At 42.9% G+C, this 20,322-nt stretch overlaps 1 protein-coding gene across 21 annotated transcripts in view; it reads left to right on the forward strand.

The window, feature by feature from the left end:
- The first annotated feature begins 2,116 nt into the window (after positions 1–2,116).
- The window catches only part of ank3b (ankyrin 3b), a 150,162-nt gene continuing 131,956 nt past the window's right edge, over positions 2,117–20,322 (forward strand). For 11 of the 21 annotated variants that reach the window (XM_070545746.1, XM_070545752.1, XM_070545754.1 and 8 more), the window contains exon 1: positions 2,117–2,382. In XM_070545746.1, coding sequence (XP_070401847.1) covers positions 2,260–2,382 — 123 coding nt within the window. In that variant the 5' untranslated portion in view covers positions 2,117–2,259. The remainder of the gene's footprint in view (positions 2,383–20,322) is intronic. The other 10 variants (XM_015962682.3, XM_054749360.2, XM_015962685.3 and 7 more) reach the window with 3 other exon arrangements.

Genomic DNA, 20,322 nt, shown 5'->3' on the forward strand with positions numbered 1-20,322 from the left:
CATGCGTTTCAGCCACAGACTGCTGAGGAAGCCGGCTGCTGAAGGGCTTCTTCTTCAGTGGTGGAGGCTCAGGCAGGCTGTATACAAACTACAGCCAGCTGCTCCCTCTCTGTTGGACTTTGGTACTGCATGTTACTTCCACGTTTTAGATCCGGGGCTTTTCATAAAACATCCGGGGCTTGAGCCCAAGTAGCCGGGCCTAACCCCGCCCCTGGGTTGAGCTACCTTCTGGGCTGTAACACTTTTAACGTGAGGTCGAGGCTGAGGCCTTCCCTGGAGCAAGTATGAGGGTAAACCGCTAGCACTAGCGCTGGTGGCTCTTCTGCTACCTGTCAATTAAATGGACACTACACTAATTACTCACCATTTCTAGCTTTAATTACATCTAAACGGGTACGTTTAAAAATAAATCACCCCCACAGAGTTGGCATGACATTAAGCTCGACCTACTAAACCTAAAAGGTTTTTGAACCAGGCTGTAAACATGTTTATTTCTGCTGTGAAGTTGGCATTTTTAACATGGGAGTCAACGGGAACTTGCTCCTTTCTGGAGCCAGCCCCTAGTGGATAAGGAAAGAACTGCAGTTTTTGTCATTTCCTCATTGGCTTCAGTTTTGGCAGGCAGAGATTGCCCCTTGGAATAAACATAGCCCAACCAGCTTCAGTACAAGAGTTGATTAATCTGTAAAGTTAAAATCTCAGGTGCATTATAATCATTTTGTTAGGAATCAACTGTACTTTCCATTTAACTGATTTAATGTATTTTTTTTTACAAATGTGTGTAACATAAAACATAAAATCTCAGTATTTTCCAAAGACAATCTTGCGTTCAAAAACTACAACCCATTAACAAAAATGATCCAATTGTCAACATGACTGGTTTAATCGGTGATCAGCTAATCTGAAAAATTAAAACACTAATTAATCTTTTACTTTATTTTGGTCTGTGTACCAAACTACTGTGAAACTTCTGACATGTTTCTCAGTCTGTGAACTCAACATTGCTCAACTCTTGTAGCAATGATGCAAAAGATTGTACTTCCATTCAGGAGTTTTGAAAAAAGTCTTCTAATAAATATTCCATTGCGATCCACTAATATTTACGATCATTACATCTGATCAGTCATCAGTATGGCTACAACTTTGTCTCATAATTAAATTGTTATAATAACTAACACCATCAATATAAACAACAACCCAGCAATAATTTTATATGATTTGTCCAGAACCCTTTGTTTCTGTGCTGATTTATATTTATATTTTTTCTGCTTATCTCTTTGGCCTAGCTGATCAGTGGGTAGAAAATGTAATAGCTAATTGAGCTAAATCTGTGGTTTGGACAAAACCAGTAGGACACAGTGGGATGAGGCTGAGCAGTACGTTTCCTAACAGGAGCATCACGGCTGCACATGCAGAGCGTGCTGAGACACACCGGACCCCCACCGTGTGCTTGTCCTGTATCCACCCCGTGTGAGGTCTCATCCTTCTATTCTTCCATCTTTATCTCCCAGCTAAAGCCAGCTGGAGCAAAGCAGAGATATTCATCCATTCCTCCTCCCTGTTTTTTTATTCCTGCTGTCCCAGCTGCTCTCTCTACCTCTCTCTGCCCCCTCCTTCCTCCTCCTCTTTTCCCCTCCTCCTCCTTTTATCTCAACCTCCTTTCCACTGTCATATCCCTGCCGTTCACGTGTCCCGGCAAGACATTGTTAACTGAGCCTGAGCATTAGTGCCTTCACAGAGGATGGCTCGGGTGCTCAGGTGCAGGTCGAAGACCCGGGGAACCAGTCGAATAAGCAGCAGGACCAGTTTGTTTACCCAGGCAGCAGAGAGCTTCATTGGGGTAGGGGCTGGAGCTTGAGCCCCCTCTTGGATCTACAACCCTGGATGTCTGTTAGTGCACCTGTAAATATTTTATACACGATTCTGTTACAAGAGGACTACTTCACTTTTATTTTGGAGCTGCTTTCTCAGTGTGGGATTTTGAGGAGGTGAAGCAGGAGTATGTTGTGTCTCTGTGTCCTCGTTCTGTCCCAGACTGGATCATAGCATCAGCTCAGCGCGGACAGCTGCAGATGAAGACAAGGAACATAAGGAGGGAAACCTATTTAAAAAACAAAGAAGAAAGGAGACAGTTTCTCTCCCTCTCACACACTTGTGACAGATCCTGCTCAGACAAAAGCTAAAGAAGACACTTTGGATCTGCACTCCGTCCCTCCTTTCTGACTTCCCACCTGTGTGGATTAATTGTTCTGGAGAAGCATGGCGCATGCCGCCTCGCAGCTGAAGAAAAAGGCGGATGAGAATCTCGCTGCAGAGGATGAGAAAGAGAAGGAGAAGGAGAGAAAGAGGGCGAGGAAGCGATCGCGGGAAGTGAAGAAAAAGGTAGAGAAATGAGGAGTTTGGAAAGGGGAAAAGAGAAAAAGTGACTGAAATACGAAGTAAAGAGATGTTTTGGTCTAGTGAGAGCTTCTCTTTTGTCGTGATGCAGCCTCATCTTTTACTCATCTTACATGCACAAGAGGGGGGGGGGTGTCCCAATGGGAATACTGGGGTGGGGGTGCGCGAAGGGTGGGTAAAAAAAGACAGAAAGATGGATGAGCGGGGAGCATGCTCATGGAGATAAAGAAGGAAAAATCAGGAATGAGCCACAGAGAACAGACTGGCGTTTTCAGCAGCAGTTATAAAACACCATCTGATGCGAAAAACCTTCTAGAAACACATTAATAAATTAGAAAAGGAGGAATGATGCTGCTAATTAAGGCTTCATTCATCCCAGGTCGTCTCAGACTTTTCCTCATTTCTTCTTTTGAGTCGTGTTCCTGTATGATGCAGTTGTGCATGATGTAGTGGGAAAGCTGAGCGTCAGCGCTCACGCCTTGCGGTTAGGTGTTGGCCACTCATGCCCAGACGGACGTCTGTGAGCAAGGATGGAGTTTAGACTTGATCTTTGATGCTCAATTGTCTACATGGCCATCAGTACATCTGACGTGAAGTCAGTAAAACCATCGCTGCAACGTTTGGCAGAGCTCAGGTTTAAATTAGTGACGGTTTCTTTTTGAATAACTTGACTTTTGTTTGTGTGAGTGAGTGGCTATTTACACAGCGTGTGTGTGTGTGTGTGTGTTTGCATGCTGAGATTTGGACCCATTTGTGCTGGGTGGCCGGCCCAAGACCATCATTTGTCTGTAGCCACCTGTTCTGATGAGCTGACCTCAGTAGCATCAAGGTTAAACCGGAGAGAGGGGAGGTTTATGTTTATGTTTATTTATTTAGCAGATGTTTTTATCCAAAGCGACTTACAATTTACAACCTATAGGACATGTTGTGATCTGTGGGGGAAACCGGAGTACCCGGAGGAGACCCACGCATGCATGGGGAGAACACGCAACTCCACGCTGAAAGGCCGCAGCCGAGCTGAGTTTCGAACCTGCAACCTTCGTGCTGCAAGGCAACAGTGCTAACCACTGCGCCACCATGCAGTATGTCTATGTCTTGTTAGCATAGGGAGTCAAAGTCGTGATGCAGCAGTGTTTTTATTTTCATCATTATTTGAGAAGATATTTTAACAATTATAAATATTAAGGATTGTTTAGGAAATGAGTAGCAGAGTCATCAGGGTCGCATCACACCTAAATATTCTTCACTTCCTCGATCTCTGGAGCTCAGTGTGACAGGATGTAGTTCAGGTCCAGGTATTTAGGCTTGTCAGGACCTTCCGTTTGTGATGATGAAAGCACATAAACTTAAACACGTTTGATCACAGTTTGGCGTTTTCACATTCAGGACAACAGGTGAGGCATGTGTTGTTTAGTAAAAAGCTGCTGTAGGTGAGTGACATCAGCAGTTTCCTGGTTTTTGTAGCGTAACATTGTAGCTCAGGTTTCAGCTATCCTTGGTTCAGTCAAGGTAAATCTATATCACTGTCTGCTCTGGGCCACTTCTTGGCACCGAGGTGCAAAAAATATCCTCTTCCTGCTCGGATCATTCCTCCTCAATTATGTTGTCTTTTCTTTACCTCACCTCGCCTTCACTCCCACACCTTCAGTCGTGTTTTTTTTCTGCCCAGCTCAATGTCAATTAAATAGATACAAGCTACAAATGTTCCTGCTTTGTTTCCAAAAGAGCTGAAATCACTTGAGATTTGTTTCTGCAAGAGTAATTTCTCTCACATAGGCACACAAATATACCAAGCATTTTGGGGAAGGGTTTAGGTGTTGGGGTGTTTTATTTTTTATCAAGAAAAATTGTTTTATTACTCGATGAGTTTATTCCAGTTATTTATTTAATTAGGATGTTTATGTCAGTATAAGAGGTTTTAAAAGTGGATTTTAATGTGTAAGTATTTTAAAAAGAAAAACTTAGAACGTTACTTATTTAGTGTTTTCTGTTCACTAGACAGAGGAACTGTTTCATATTTTTTCTAACATGACCCATTACAAGGTTACTTAAATGTCACTCAGGACCAAGCCCTATACACAGAATATTGCATTTGTAACTTTAGCCTAGCGGGCTGCCCTGTTGGGACTTAAAAATGCTGCTGACATACCTGACGCTGCAGTCTGGTTCCAGCATGTTTCCTGCATGTGTTAGATCACAAACACAGATGATTTGTTTAATTTTGTGATGACTCACTCCTTTAGAAACTAATGAACGCAGTGGAAAATGTTCAGCTATCAGATTAAGGTATTTAAAAAGACAAATGCACAGTGAGGAGATAGGGCTTGCTTTCAATTTGACCACAGGCAATTAATAACGGACACTAGGGTCCTAAAAGCAAGCAAAACTGCTAAGTGTGCCTTTAACACATATCTGCCAATGAAATGTTAGAGAGATGTATGAAAAGTCATTTTATTCTATTAGTTTTTCATTCAGTTAATTAATTACCTGGCTAGGGCTAATTAGCAAAATTGTTAAACATTTAAAGACAAGTACACTGTTAGGCAGCATTCAGAAATGCTGGATTCATGTTTATGTTTATGTATTTAGCAGACGCTTTTGTCCAAAGCGACTTACAAGTGATGATCGGCATGTTGCCCTTGAGGCTAACAACAACAATAACAACAACTTGACTTCAATAATGGAGAGGAGGGAACAACGGAGTGGACGGTAGAGGGGGGGGGACGGGTGCAGGGAGGGTGCTAGTTTAGAAGATGCTCTCTGAAGAGCAGGGTCTTCAGGAGTTTCTTGAAAATAGAAAAGGAAGCCGCAGTTCTGGTAGTGCTTGGAAGGTCATTCCACATTTGTGGAACGATGCATGAGAAGAGTCTGGATTGTCCCGAGCGTGGTGTAGGCGCTGCTAGCCCACGATCCTGTGATGACCGGAGTGGCCGGGCCGAGACGTAAGCCTTTGCAAGAGGATTCAGGTAGATGGGAGCCGTACCATCTCAGACTTTGTATGCTAGTGTTAGCAATTTGAATTTGATGCATGCATCTAGCGGTAGCCAGTGGAGCTCAATGAGCAGAGGGGTGACGTGTGCTCTTTTTGGCTGATTGAAGACCAGATGCCGCCGCTGCGTTCTGGACCATTTGAAGAGGTCTCACAGTACAGCCTGGAAGACCAGTTAGAAGGGCATTGCAGTAATCGAGGCGGGAGATGACAGTAGATTGCACCAGGAGCTAGGTGGCATGTTGTGTTAGGTACGGTCTGATTTTTCGTATGTTGTATAGCGCAAAGCGGCATGAACGAGCAACAGAGGCAACATGATCTTTAAAGGTCAGGTGTTCATCAATCACAACACCCAGATTTCGAACTGCCTTTGAAGGAGCCAGAGATAGGAAGTCATTTTGGATTGAGATATTGTGCTGTATGGATGGTTTTGCTGGGATGACAAGTAGTTCAGTTTTAGAGAGGTTGAGTTGGAGATGGTGGAATTTCATCCATTTTGATATGTCAGAGAGACAGTTTGATATTAGTGCAGAGACAGTGTGGTCGTCCGGTGGAAATGACAGATAGAGCTGGGTGTCATCTGCATAGCAGTGGTAGGAGAAGCCATGTGATCGAATGATCTCACCGAGTGAGGTGTTGTATATGGCAAAGAGAAGAGGCCCTGGAAGAGGTCATGTGAAGCTTATAATGTTTAGGTGGGATGTTTCCCCTATCTGCTAACTGAATTGTTATGAAAAAAAGCGTACAATTAAATGAGCTTTCGTTTTTGTTTTGTTTTTGTTTTTTGTTTGTGTTTGCAGTCTTTAGAGGATGGCGTAAAACTACAGACCTTGGCTTGTTCTCTGTTGCTAGCATAAAAATTATAACAGCCTACCATTGAAAATTGCTTGACATGTTTATGTTTATGTTATGTTTATGTATTTAGCAGACGCTTTTGTCCAAAGCGACTTACAAGTGATAATCGGCATTTTGCCCTTGAGGCTAACAACAACAATAACAACAACAACTTGACATCAGTCATGGAGAGGAGGGAACAAGGAGTAGACAGTAGAGAGGGGGGACGGGTGCAGACAAGGTGCTAGTTAAGAAGATGCTCTCTGAAGAGCAGGGTCTTCAGGAGTTTCTTGAAAATAGAAAAGGAAGCCGCAGTTCTGGTAGTGTTAGGAAGGTCATTCCACATTTGTGGAACGATGCATGAGAAAAATCTGGATTGTCCTGAGCGTGGTGTAGGCACTGCTAGCCGACAATCCTGTGATGACCGGAGCGGCCGGGCCGAGACGTAAGCCTTTGCAAGAGGATTCAGGTAGATGGGAGCCGTACCATCTCGGACTTTGTATGCTAGTGTTAGCAATTTGAATTTGATGCGTGCTGCTAGCGGTAGCCAGTGGAGCTCAATGAACAGAGGGGTGACGTGTGCTCTTTTAGGCTGATTGAAGACCAGATGCCGCTGCTGCGTTCTGGACCATTTGAAGAGGTTTCACAGTACAGCCTGGAAGACCAGTTAGAAGAGCATTGCAGTAGTCGAGGCGGGAGATGACAGTAGATTGCACCAGGAGCTGGGTGGCATGTTGTGTTAGGTATGGTCTGATCTTTCGTATGTTGTACAGCGCAAAGCGGCATGAACGAGCAACAGAGGCAACATGATCTTTAAAGGCCAGGTGTTCATCAATCACAACACCCAGATTTCGAACTGCCTTTGAAGGAGCCAGAGATAGGAAGTCATTCTGGATTGAGATATTGTGCTGTATGGATGGTTTTGCTGGGATGACAAGTAGTTCAGTTTTAGAGAGGTTGAGTTGGAGATGGTGGGATTTCATCCATTTTGAGATGTCAGAGAGACAGTTTGTCACGAACTCCTCCAGCTGACTGCATTCCATTCATTCCTGCCACTAACGTGGCGACTGACGTCATCACGCCGACACTACTTAAGGAAGTGCCGGCGTTTCATTCATTGCTCAGTCATCGTTCTCACCAGACTTTGTATCGAGTCTCCAGGCTTACCAGCCCTCAAAACCTTCCAAACTACACCTTCAGGAGATAACCACGCCGGTTATCTCCGTCTCTCCGCGTCTGGGCAACCGAACCCTCAGTCACGATTCTGATCTGCCAACGAACCTGACACAGTTAGATATTCGTGCTGATGACATATATGCCAACAAGATTCCTACCAGGGGGCATCCTTTGTATTTGGTTGTCATTTGCAAGTTTTACATTATGACCAATAAATAGTCATTTTTTTGTTTGGATTTAAGTGAAAATTTCAGCCATCTTGCTAAAAAGGTTACTGTCTTTCCTGTTTTCTGTATGAATACATTTACAGTGACTCTAAAAAAAGTTGTTTTCTGTTGTTTACGTCAGAAAGTGTCATTTTATTTTCAGATATGAGATCATCCCTTTTAAAAGTAACCCTAAACAGTTTCCTATTCCTCTACCCTACTGGTTGAAATTGGAATTACAACAGTCATAGACAACCCAGCAGCAGCCTGCTGTAGCTACCGCTAACAATGAGCTAACGCTAACGATGAGCTAACGCTACCATGAGCCAACTAATACAGAACATAAAACACTAAGTAAAAAGATCTGCATTGTTGGACAAAAATATTACTTATAATTTCAGTAGCAACAAAGCCAGGTCAGTTTCACTTCAGCAGTATGTGAGCCTTTAACTTGGATAAAAAGGATTAATCTTCTTCACCAATGCTGTGAACAGGATTTTTAGTTGTTAGAGGAAACAGGAAAACATGAGCAGTTGCCATTAAAGCTAATAGCTTTGTGCTCCAAACAGATAGAGTTAAATTGAACTTGAAGCCTTCCGACGCTTTTAGGCTGTGCATCATCTCCAGCAGCTCTGACAGGAAGGCACTCTTTTTGGATTGGCTGCCTGCTTCATAGAGCTTCTAGCTTACTTTGGGCAGGCTGATTGATTTTATTTAGAGGCTAATTAGATGTTGTTGTGTAAGTGACTTTATGTATGGATTGTAATCAGAGTTTGATTTCCTGACCAGGGTTGAAATTTCATAATAGGATTAAAAAAACACAAGAGAGCATTCTTGGGTTGTTTATTTATTTGGCTCAACAAAATGATCCCCATTTTATGAGACTATGCTCATAGTTCAAATGTATTCAGGTATTGGACATATTTTTACATTTTTGAAATTTCTATTTAGTTTTTAATGTTTTTAGGGGGTCCTGAATCTTAGATCAATTATTAAATTAGAACAAACAGGAGGTCATTTTGCCCAAATCTGCAGTAAAATATAAACATTTAGAATAAGTTTTATCTAAAAACCTGAAAACGTACAAACTATGTTTGATTTGTCTCAATTGACTTTAATTCTGTTGACAAATGAGGCCATCTTGTTGTGCCACTGTATTCTTCTTACACCATTTCTGCAATTTTTTATTTTTTTTTAGAAAACCTACAATTTGAATTTGTGCAGCACACACCTGCCATGGCCCAAAATCTGCTGAAACACCATTAACTCTGTTGCTGTCTCCGAATGAGAGGCTCCCCCTCCGAGGGTTGACTGAAATGTCATTTACTCCAGAGTGAGATGAGAGATGTACACCATGGTGGGAGGGAGATGGCAATGCTGCTGCTTCTGGGGGTTATTTTGGGGATGTACTCACTCTTTATCTGTTCTCTCCTCCTTTTCCTCAAGCGTCTATCGATGCCCCCCCCCCCCCCCAGGCTGCCGGCTGGCAGAAGGCTGTATTGTTCTGCCACATTTCTGCTTCTGGGCCTTTGGGGTGGGTGGAGGTGGTTGGAGCACCATCCACACAGATAATTTAAAAAGCTCCCCTGTGACCAGGCATTGTACCATATTAATCCCTAGACACTTATTCTGGCCCAGGATCATATGTGAAGCTTTCTCATTTTCTCCACTACCAGTGTCCCCCCACCTCTTTGTCTTTGTTTAATCCTGATATGTGATGGCGCTCTGTCTAATACCTCAAAATTTGACACAAGATATTTTTGCTTGGATACTTTCTTACACTTAATCTATTTCATGAATATTTTACATATATCTGTGTTGAAAGTCCACTGCTCGCTGGTTCTGAACACAGACAGAACTTCTGGGTCTTGATCATTATTGTAAGGGATTGTTACATCAATAAATAAACATTTGCATGAAGGAAGTATACTTTTCTCTTTCTATAGGCTGTAAGAGTGTTAGAAACATGAAAATATCATGTTACGGCACATTCATCTATGTGATTATTCCTAATTTTAAATTGTAATCAACTGACAGTGCAAATATAGATATGTACTCTATAAAGTGATTACAGCAGGAGGATCAGGGCATTTTACTTCATGTTGTTGTTCTATTTTACATTCTGTGCTAATTGCATCCCAGAAATGTTCACGAATGCTACTAAATACTACTCAACCACAAATTAAAACAGCATAACATTTCTGAATTTCTTGCAGTTTTTAGGTGTTTAAATAATTATTTCAGAAACACTCACGACACTCTTAAACATCCTGTTCAAAACTAATATCTTACAATCAGGATGGCGAGTGTTTCATGAAATGCACCGGAGGTCAGAAGCCGGTGATTCCTTCCTGCCCCAGTTTGGATAAAAGCAGACGGTCAGGAAGGGCATCTGAGTAAAAACTAAGCAGAATCAAATACACAAATCACAGACAAAATGGATGATGATAGATGGGTTGAGGAATGAGGACATAAGAGGGACAGCTCATGTTAGATGTTCTGGAGATCAGATCAGAGGACAGCGTGAGAAGGATGGTGAGGGTGTAGTCACCAGGCAGAAGGCTAAGAGGAAGACCAAAACAGTTAATGAGGACAAGAAGTTAGTTGGTGTGAGGGTAGAGGATGCAGAAGACTGGACTAAACAGAGACCGATGAATCGCTATGGCAATGCCTGAAGGGACAAGCAAAAGGAGATGAATGATGTGTTACATGTGTTATCTTCTGAAAGCAAATATTTAGCTTTGCTTCATGTCCTCTAAGAGAAAACATCTTAATTCAGATAGATGCTGTTGCTACATCACTAGTTTCATGTTGGGGTTGTGGGCTGGTTGTGCTGTGGCTAATATTAGAGCTGATTATGTGGTGATGGTGAGATCAATTTAGGCTGCCTCTATTCTTGTTTAAGGCCATTTTTGAGTTATAGCATAAATCAGCGCTTGTTGCAATGACATAACGGAGTACGGTTCTGTTCCAAACACCGTCCCCACCCTCCCGTACTCAATAGAACAGACTTTCTGCTGTACTTGCCAAGTACCCAATGTACTTGTGTACTTGTCAAGTACTTGCCAGCATCAAGCAAAAGCAATATTATCAGCTATTACATGAAATAATACATTTTAAAGGCTGTGAAAGTGTCAACTGTATTTATATTGGTGTGATTTTTGGATTTGTTATTTTTTTCTACCAAATTCCTAAAGCAGAAACAAATTTTCTCTTCTGGTGTCAGTACAAGTTTAGAGTTCCGCCCCTTCCATGTAAACTGGTCCTTTTTCTTATAAAGTAAAAAACACATCTAAGATACTGTTTAGTCTTTCTCCTGCTGCTCCATGTTCAAATATATAAATATATATATATATATATATATATATATATATATATATACATTTTTTTATGAAGTATCCTGGCTTCACGTGTCAGTACCAGAAGACAGAGCCCCTTGAGAATGGGAGAAGGGGCTTCTCGTTGCCCCTCTGGGACAGAGCCAGCTGGGCATATCATGGACTCCTCGTATCATGGACCCCTGGAAACAGTGGAACCTGATCTGCCTCTCTCAACTGTCTGTAGAGGATTCTGAAGACGTCTGGATATTTGTGGTGTTGGTGTCAGGTTTCATGCTGTTTGGCCTGAGCGGTTACCTGGCTTACCGGAAAATGAATGAGCTTTCGAGGAATATTGGCTCAATCCCAGAGCTCAGGGATGGATTACACCATGCTGTGAATGCACAAACTCATATAACTGTCGAGATGAGTCATAAGCTTGGAACTTTGGCTGAGATTCAGACTGGCACAGAAGGTTGATGCCATCGAGGATAGAGTTGACGGATCAGCACGGATTGGGATACATTAATCTATGCCATTATTGGATCAAGAGGGGTTGGAGATCAACAGAACTTTAAGACAGAGAGAAAATTATCTCTGTCTGGCCCCAAAACAAGTTCTTATCTGAATCTGGTGCCTGTGAGGCTGAAGAGATTACTCCCCCTCAGAAGAAATGTGAAATGCTGTCGTCGCCATGGCAACTCTGTCTCCCCATCCCAGCCTGGGCGGGACTGCGACCGGTGAAGGCCGTTGAATCGTTTCCAGGAGTCACTGTGCTCTCTAACCCAAATACCTTCTTCCCCTGTCCAAACGGAGGTGACGAGCGCTGCTTATCGTGGCTGCATGCACTGATGTGAGGATAGTCCCCAACCCTGCCTCCGCACCTAGTGGACACTTATGTTGTGTAATGTCTGAAGTCTGTTGCATTTCTGTCTGAGGTTTTTTTTGCATAGCAAAGCTGCCCCCCCCCCCTGTGGAGGCTAACTCTGAAGTGCCTTTTTGTTCCTCCACCTAACCCAATCCTCATGTAAACCCTCTGATCTCTATTAAGGTAGCGCGACTCGGGTTACGAATGACCACAGTCACCAATTCTTGTCATGTGTCTTTGCCTATGTATGTATGTCTGATCTCAGGATTGTGTACTGAAACTCTAATTTCCCTCTGGGATTAATAAAGTATCTTTGGATTGAATTGCTTTATCTTCATTAAAACTTGACCTTGCAGAAGCTTAAGCTCCAGATGTCAACAACATCTGACTGCCCTGTGCAATGACATTTGGGTCCCAAACTAGCAGAGCAGGTTCCTATTTCAACTTTTACCACATGCATCAGAATCTGATGAAATGTAATGAGTTTCTATTTCTTTTATGCATTGGTTTTCTTGAATTTTGCATGCAGGCAAAGAGCTTTTAGATTTCTGCTCTGTTTGCGCAGAAAAGTAAGTAACCAACCTGAGAAGAGAATTATAAAAAGACTTTGTTACTGGGTGGGGGAGTAAAGACAGCTGGAGCTTAGGGTGAATTGCAGGGAGGAGGTAGGGTCGGAGGAGTTAACGTAAGGTCTTCTGAAGAAAGCCGTTCATCAGATGGGAAAGCTCAGAGTAACAGAGGAGGATGCAGGGTTAGAGGATTGGTGCAGAGCCTGCCAAGGGCTGTGATTGGTGGACAGAGACGATGAGGAGGGGTTGATGCGGGGGAGAGGTAACGCTTTTTCAACACGCTGCAAAAAAGAGATTAAAGCCAAATAAAGCATGAAATCAAATTAAAATAAAAAGGAGTTTCAGCTAAAGCAGGAAGATTCAGCAGAGTGATTGATGAAGGGGAGCTGAGTGGTGGCAGAGAAAAATGTGGAGACTTGAGAATGGATGACAGAGAGGATGAGGATGTTAGTTTTATCCTTCTTACCACCGCCGTCCTGCAGCCTTATTCACTCTTCTCTCCTCCGCAGTGGAAGATCGACACTCAGAACTGGGACAGTTCATTCATTTATGCAGCACACACACACACACTAGGCATTTTTTTACTTCACACAACACTCCTGTGCTTTTGATTTTCACACACCAATTAGCGTTCAGCACATAAACATCGCAATATAGTGAACAGAATCAGTCTGACGAACACTCGCTACAGATGTTGTCTAGTTCCTTAAAGAGAATATGAATGTTTAATTCACATGAAACAAACTGCTCCATGTTTTACCTTAATGGCTCAAAAATCAACAGTGATTCATTCCTTTTGAGACTTCAAAGAAAAAAGATGATATAACCCCTTGATTCACTAGTACCCCAAACCATTACCAGTTGGAGATGGAGATCATCTGAGTTTACCTGCATCACGGTAAATGGTTCTATCACAATCACATCAGAACAAGGACAACTGGCTATGCAGATCATCGGTGTGGCAAACCAAACGTATGTTCTATGTTGTACTATAGAAGTACCTCAAATGAAGGTGTAAATCTGTGATTCCCAAACTTTTCTGCTTTATGCATTAATGGCAAGAACTTGTGGCCCAAATATGACTGGAACACATTAAAGACAAAGCAAACAGCTACTTATAAACTACATTTTTGATGGCTTATTTTAGCTTCTAACAACTATAGTGAAATTATAGAATTGAGAAATAGTTATTGGGGTCTGGACCCCAAATTTGGGAACCACGGTGTAAATGGAGTGTCGTTATTCAGAATGAAAATAGGGGCTGATATGCTGGAAAACTTTGTGATCACTTTGTTCAAGATCTGTTGATCCTTTCTGTTTTTACTTGTGTACGTTTATCATCATGGAGTGTAATTGATCGCGGTAGCTCCCCTCTTCTTTGTTTACACGTGACTCTTAACTCGTTTAAAACAATAGTTGGGCAAGAGGAACATTGTGATTTAATGAAGGATATTGGCCTCCAACAGTGAATAAATTGAGGTTTTCAAACCAGGAAATACTCTGAGGTGGTATTTTTGGACACCTTAAAGCCAGAAGAGGTTGGATGTGACATGAATTTTGTGTGTGTGTGTGTGTGTGTGTGTGTGTGTGTGTGTGTGTGTGTGTGTGTGTGTGTGTGTGTGTGTGTGTGTGTGTGTGTGTGTCTGACTGTAATTCTCATATAAAGTGGCCTTTTTGAATTTGAGAAGAAGACCTCTCTGGATCAGACAGACTCCGTCACTCAGCTTCGATGAGTTTTTGTATCCCAAGAAATCCAGAATTGTCAAGTTTGTCTGTTTTAAATTGGTTTACTTTTATATTTTGACCAAAAGCAAACCGTTTTAACAATGTTTAAAGGGATATTGCACCCAAAATTACAATTTTGCCTGCTGACATATTTCCCAGAGTTGGAAAAGTGGGAAACAACTATTTTTAACCAGCCCAGTCATTCTCCTGACCCAGCTGTACTCCTTTAGCTTAGCATAAAACAAAGTAAGTGATTGTATCCAACTAGCATTGTGAGTAAAAACATCTTTAAAATCACTCCGTAGTGATCCATATTCTGATTGTTGACCTAAATAATCAGACTAACTGCAAGTGAAAATAATTAGTAACATAAAGGAATCACAGGCACTGTTTAGACTTGGGACTACTTTATGACAAAGCACAGCCTTACACCTTTCAGCAGAGGCTTACAGCTGTCTGGTTGATCTATGTTCCTACCCTCACTTATAGTCACAATCTTTGGGTAGTGACCGAAGGATTGAGATCACGGATACAAGCGGCCAAAATGAGTTTTCTCCTCATGAGTGGCTGGGCTCTCCCTTGGAGATAGGGTAAGAAGCTCGGTCATCCGGGAGGGGCTTGGTGTAGATCCGCTGCTCCTCCACATCAAGAGGAGCCAGTTGAGGTGGCTCGGGCATCTGGTCCGGATGCCTCCTGGATGCCTCCCTAGTGAGGTTTTCCGGGCGCGTCCAACCGGGAGGGGGCCTAAAGGATGACCAAGGACACGTTGGAGGGACTATGTCTCTCACCTGGCCAGGTAATGCCTTAGGATTCCCCCGGAAGAGCTGGCCCAAGTGGCTGGGGAGAGGGATGTCTGGGCCTCTTGTTCGAGGCTGCTGCCCTCGTGACCCGACTCCAGGATGGATGGATGTATGGATGGATGATGTAGAACACTCCATTGGGTGTAATTAATAAAATGACAATAAAGTATCACTTGGTTGGATTTTCTTTGCTAGCATACACAAACCAGCAGATTAAAAACATCTGTGGGTGTCTTATAAAAGCTGTAAGCTTTGCAAAATCCTCCTTACTAGGATCATTCCTTACATAAAGCATGTCTCTTATCAGAGACATAAACAATAGCAACAAAAGAAGGTTTAAACAATGTAGAAGAAGTACGTTATCTGAGGTTTGTGAAGAATTTAAAATATTTTTCAGTGATTTATTTCAAGATGAATAAAAAAGAGCCAAAGGCCATCAAATTACCCACAATCCTTGTGTATTGGTTATGTTTTATCCTCCATTCTGCATAAAAGTGTTTCAGTTTTGTTTATTTATTTTTTTTTTCATTTTATTAGATAAAAAACTATAAGGAGATTTTTGAGTATCAGATCGGTCCATCATTGATTAGGTTGGTGACTCAGATAAAACATTTTGGTGAATCTCTAATGATTGGTCATATATTAGGGCTGGGCAATAAATTGAAAATGGATCGTTATCGAAATATCTGACTCTTATCGAGATATTTTTTCCCACCTCAGTAAATTTGATAATAAAAACAATGAAAAGGTGTGTGTAGGTTGGCAACATTCATGTCCCTTTAAGAAGCTGTACCACCTTGAGTCATGTAAAAATGTGACTCAAAGTAATACATGTTACTGCCCCATCTAGTGGGCAACTTTTGTTTCTGCACAAACCTGTAGTTATCGTTCATTTATCATTATCGAGGTGAAAACCTCAATAGAGCTCCGGGAGTTGACGTCACTTCTCCCGGCATGCAACAGTTCAAATCGAAACGGCGCCATATTGGCATGCAGAAGCCGGCAGCTGGACTATTTGTTATTGTCAGAAAACTCAATCAAACGGGAAATATGGTAGATTCCTGTTGTGCCCCAGGATGCAGAACAGACACGGACGACATAAGGAATGAGCCATCTACAGGATTCCCCAGATCCGGAGCGCCGCAAACGTTGGATCATTGTAATAAAACGCACTAGTGACCGGGATAAATGAAGCTGTGGGATCCCGAGAGTAAAGGTTTTCGCTTATGCAGCGACCGCTTCATATCAGGTACTTAAACCAACGTTTCCTCAACTGTGTGTGGTGTTTATTTTAAATGCTTTTATTATGATTCTTAGTGGGCTTCCTAAACTTATTTTGGCGTGGCTTTTTCTGTCTTATTACTCATAGCAACAAGTAAACATCACGTAAAACGTTTCCTCGTGAGTTCTGCGTGCTGCCGTTTCCGTGTCTTATGATCACAGCAATTAACCGGCTAAGCTGTGTTTCATTTTTAAGCAATGGTTGATCAATTGTCAGATCACACATAAAATAGACTTTGGATTGCTGTTATCTGTCTCACCGAGACTACTTACGTGTAAATCTGTTATTTGTCCGTCCATCCATCCATTTTCATCCGCGTATCCGGAGTCGGGTTGCGGGGGCAGTAGCGTGACTTCCCTCTCCCCAGCCGCCGGAGCCAGCTCCTCCGGGTAAATCCCAAGGGGTTCCCCGGTCAGGTCCGGTGTTGTGCCGGTAAGAAGCCCGCTCCGACAGCTTCTGGCGTCGGAGCGGGCAGTAGAGTCGAGAGTCCCAGACCTTCTCCCCAGCTCCTCCGGCCGGGGGAATCCTAAGGGGTTCCCCCGGCCAGGTCCGGTGTTGTGCCGCTCCGACAGCTTCTGGCGTTTTAAAAAAGTATCCCAGGGGTACGGTAAGGGTTGGAGATGTTTAGTCTATTTAATTTCTGACTATATAAAACGATTTCTTCTGTTTTAAAGTGTGAAGTAAACTCCGACGAAGTAAAATCCAAGCTGATCCCGTTCATGTTCATGGTTACATCCGTGTTTGTTTACCTTTTTTGCATGCCAAAATGGCGTCCACTAACTGAGAGTCACGTGGGGTCCGGAGCTCTATATATGGTGATATTGATTTTAGACCATATTGCATCAAATACATATATATATACATATATATATATATATAGAGAGAGAGAGAGAGAGAGAGAGACAGAGAGAGAGAGAGAGAGAGAGACAGAGAGAGAGAGAGAGAGAGAGAGAGAGAGAGAGAGAGAGAGAGAGAGAGAGAGAGAGAGAGAGAGAGAGAGAGAGAGAGAGATATTATGTGTGTGTTTAAGTTTATTTAGAAATGTGGTTATTAAAAAATCTGTTTATTATGGTCCAGTTGTAGCTATGTTTATGTTTTTACCCAAAGTTTACCTACAGGTACCTAACATGCATGTTTTTGGTGTGTAACAGGAGTACCCTGAGAAAACCCATGCATCGTATGTGAGGAGAACATACTAACTCCACTCAAAAATCTGTGTCAGTGAAAACACTTCCAACATTTGAATTCTCAGACACTTGAGTCATTTTTAGATTTATTTTTATTTTATTTGACACTTTCTTGGGTGTTTCTAAACAATTTAGGGCCGTGTTAGGCTTAAAGAATAATTAACAATCAGAGATACTAAAATGAGATCCCCTGCTCAGCGTTTGTGCCCAGTGGCGGCCCGAGGCCAGACAGTCAGCAGATAGTGGCGAGAGCCATGCTGATGTTGTACATACAGCTAAAGTGCTCTTATTGATTCACCAGACAATTCCTTAATTAGCTTTGGACTCCAAGAACTAAAGCCTTTTCTCATGCAGAGAAAGAAGTAACACTAGGAAATGACTACAATATCTAATGTGGTCAAGTGAGAACGGTTTTGAGCTTCATTACTTAAAATATTTTATTGTAAGGTCTCGTCTCGTCGTCTTCCACCTATCCGGGTTGCGGGGGCAGCATCCCAACTAGGGAGTTCCAGGCTGTCCTCTCCCGTCCACCTCCATCAGCTCCTCTGGCAGAACCCGAAGGCGTTCCTGGACCAGATTGGAGATGTACTTTCTCCAAAGTGTCCTGGGTCGACCTGAGAACCTCCTGCTGGCAGGACATGCCTGAAACACCTCCCTGGTGAGGCGTCTAGTTGGCATCCTAACAAGATGCCCAAACCACCTCAACTGACTCCTCTCGATATGGAGGAGCAGCGGCTATACTCTGAGTCTTTCCCTAATGTTCAAGCTCCTTACCCTATCCTTAAGGCTGAGCCCAGCCACCCCGCGTAGAAAACTCAATTCGGCCGCTTGTATCTGCAATCTCATTCTTTCAGTCATTACCCAAAGCTCATGACCATAGGTGAGGACTGGGCAGTAGATTGACTGGTAAATCGAGAGCCTGGCTTTCTGGCTCAGCTCCTTCTTCACCACAACAGACCGGATCAGTGTCCGCATCACCGCAGACGCTGACCCAATCCGCCTGTCGATCTCTTTATTGTTAGGTAAGAAATTAAACATGCAACCAAAATATTGTATTGACCCGAATATAAGACGAGGTTTTTTCATTGAAAAAAATTTAAAATTGTGGGGAAGTCTAATAATTGGGGTCTTAGCATGGGGGGTCATTACACACCAGTAACAGCAGGGGGCGCCAGGCTGTATGTTCTCAACAGGAGAAAAAAATGGAGATGAGAGGTCTGGAGCAGAGTGGACCGAAAGTGGGGCAAGTTAACAAGCTATAAGGCAGAGTTATGCAAATGTTAAGATGACGATGGTCAATTCAGCAGAGGCGTCAAACATTGCATGCATTGGATGGCAGTGAGGATGATGTTCTGGGAGGAGTCGGCAGGTGTAGCGATCTGATGGTACACCCCGCAGCAGAGGGCGTCTGAATAAAAGCCTCATTTGACTTTTGATTTCACATGTCAGCAAAGTTCTGATAGTTTGCAATAAAATAGTATTTTTGCTCAGTATTTGTTCTCAAAATTTCAATAAAAATAGTTTATTTAAAAAGTGATTTTTCTTGTCTTTTCCTGAAGATTAGTCTTATAACCTGGGTCGTCCTGTATTCGGGTCAATACGGTAATCATCTGGTAATCGGAATCAGTCATCTTCCATCTCAGGAACATTGCTAAGCTGAGTCCCATTCTGTCCTGCACTGAACTTGAGACTGTTATCAACCGTTAGCAACTCTCTTTTCACGTGTCTGAGCAGAACCTTCCTGAACCGTCTACAGGTGGTTCAGAATGCTGTTTCTACCAGTTCTGTCTTTTTGGGATCCTGGGATCACCTGTTTAATTTTTGTGTTCACATTTTTTATTCATATCTATTTTTCTTTTTATGATTTTTAAATACTTTTTATTAATATTTTGTTCTTATAAAGCACCTCATGATTTTTATCATAAGACGACGAGCTATAAAATATGTTTCTTCTTCAAAAATCTTTTTTGTGTGCGTGTGATTTTGCCATCAGTAAGGATAAAATCCTACATTTTTCTGTCTGTGATCTCACCATCACTAAGTGCTAATTCACGCCAAGGGGGCACCCCACGAATCCAGAACTGCTCCCAACACTGTGCCAAAAAGTGTAGTTATGTCTTTTTCTGCTAGGGGCTGGCACCAGAAGTGAGCAAATCTCACTGACTCCCATTTAAAAAATATCAACTTCACAGCAGAAATAAACATGTTTACAGCCTGGTTCAAAAAACACTTTTTAGGTTTGATCGATCTAGTTTACAGTCATGACAACTCTGAGGGGGGTGATCTTGAAATTATGAATAATTAGATTTGATAGACAGGCAGCATGAGCATCAGAGCTAGCGCTAGCGGCTAGCTCTGGGGAGGGCCTCAGCCTGTGACTAATGTTAATATAGTCAATGCTTGGTCACAGATGGGTTGAAATATAATGTGTTGGTTGGGCGGGCTGGGTACTGAAATGCTATCCATTTTTGGGCGCTTATCTGGGGTCAGGTTGTGGGGGCAGCAGCCTAAGCAGGGAGACCCAGACTTACCTCTCCCCAGCCACTTGGGCCAGCTCCTCTGGGGGAATCCAAAGGCATTCCCTGGCCAGCCAAGAGACTTATGGGCCATTCCCATCTGTACCTGGTCGGCCCGGGCCGGGTAGCCCCAGTCGGCCCCAGCCTGGCCCGGTTGATTCCACACATCCTTGCCTTAAGCCCATGTGGGCTGATTCTACCCACCAATCAGAGGCTTGCTCTAATGGAAGGTGTGAATTTGCTGTCAGCAGTGGGTGTGTTGGCCCTGGTCGGCCTGAAGCAGACCCCCTCGAGAAGAGGGCTGAGAATGAGCCTTGGTTGGCCCGGAAAAATACCAGGCCACCCAGATATGTAAACAACCTACGCTACCCGGCCCGGGCCGACCCGGTACAAATGGGAATGGCCCAATAGTCCCTCTAGCATGTCCTGGGTCTTCATTTAGATCGACCGGTAAAT

Source organism: Nothobranchius furzeri, chromosome 16 (assembly GCF_043380555.1).
Source record: "Nothobranchius furzeri strain GRZ-AD chromosome 16, NfurGRZ-RIMD1, whole genome shotgun sequence".
Taxonomy (NCBI): domain Eukaryota; kingdom Metazoa; phylum Chordata; class Actinopteri; order Cyprinodontiformes; family Nothobranchiidae; genus Nothobranchius; species Nothobranchius furzeri.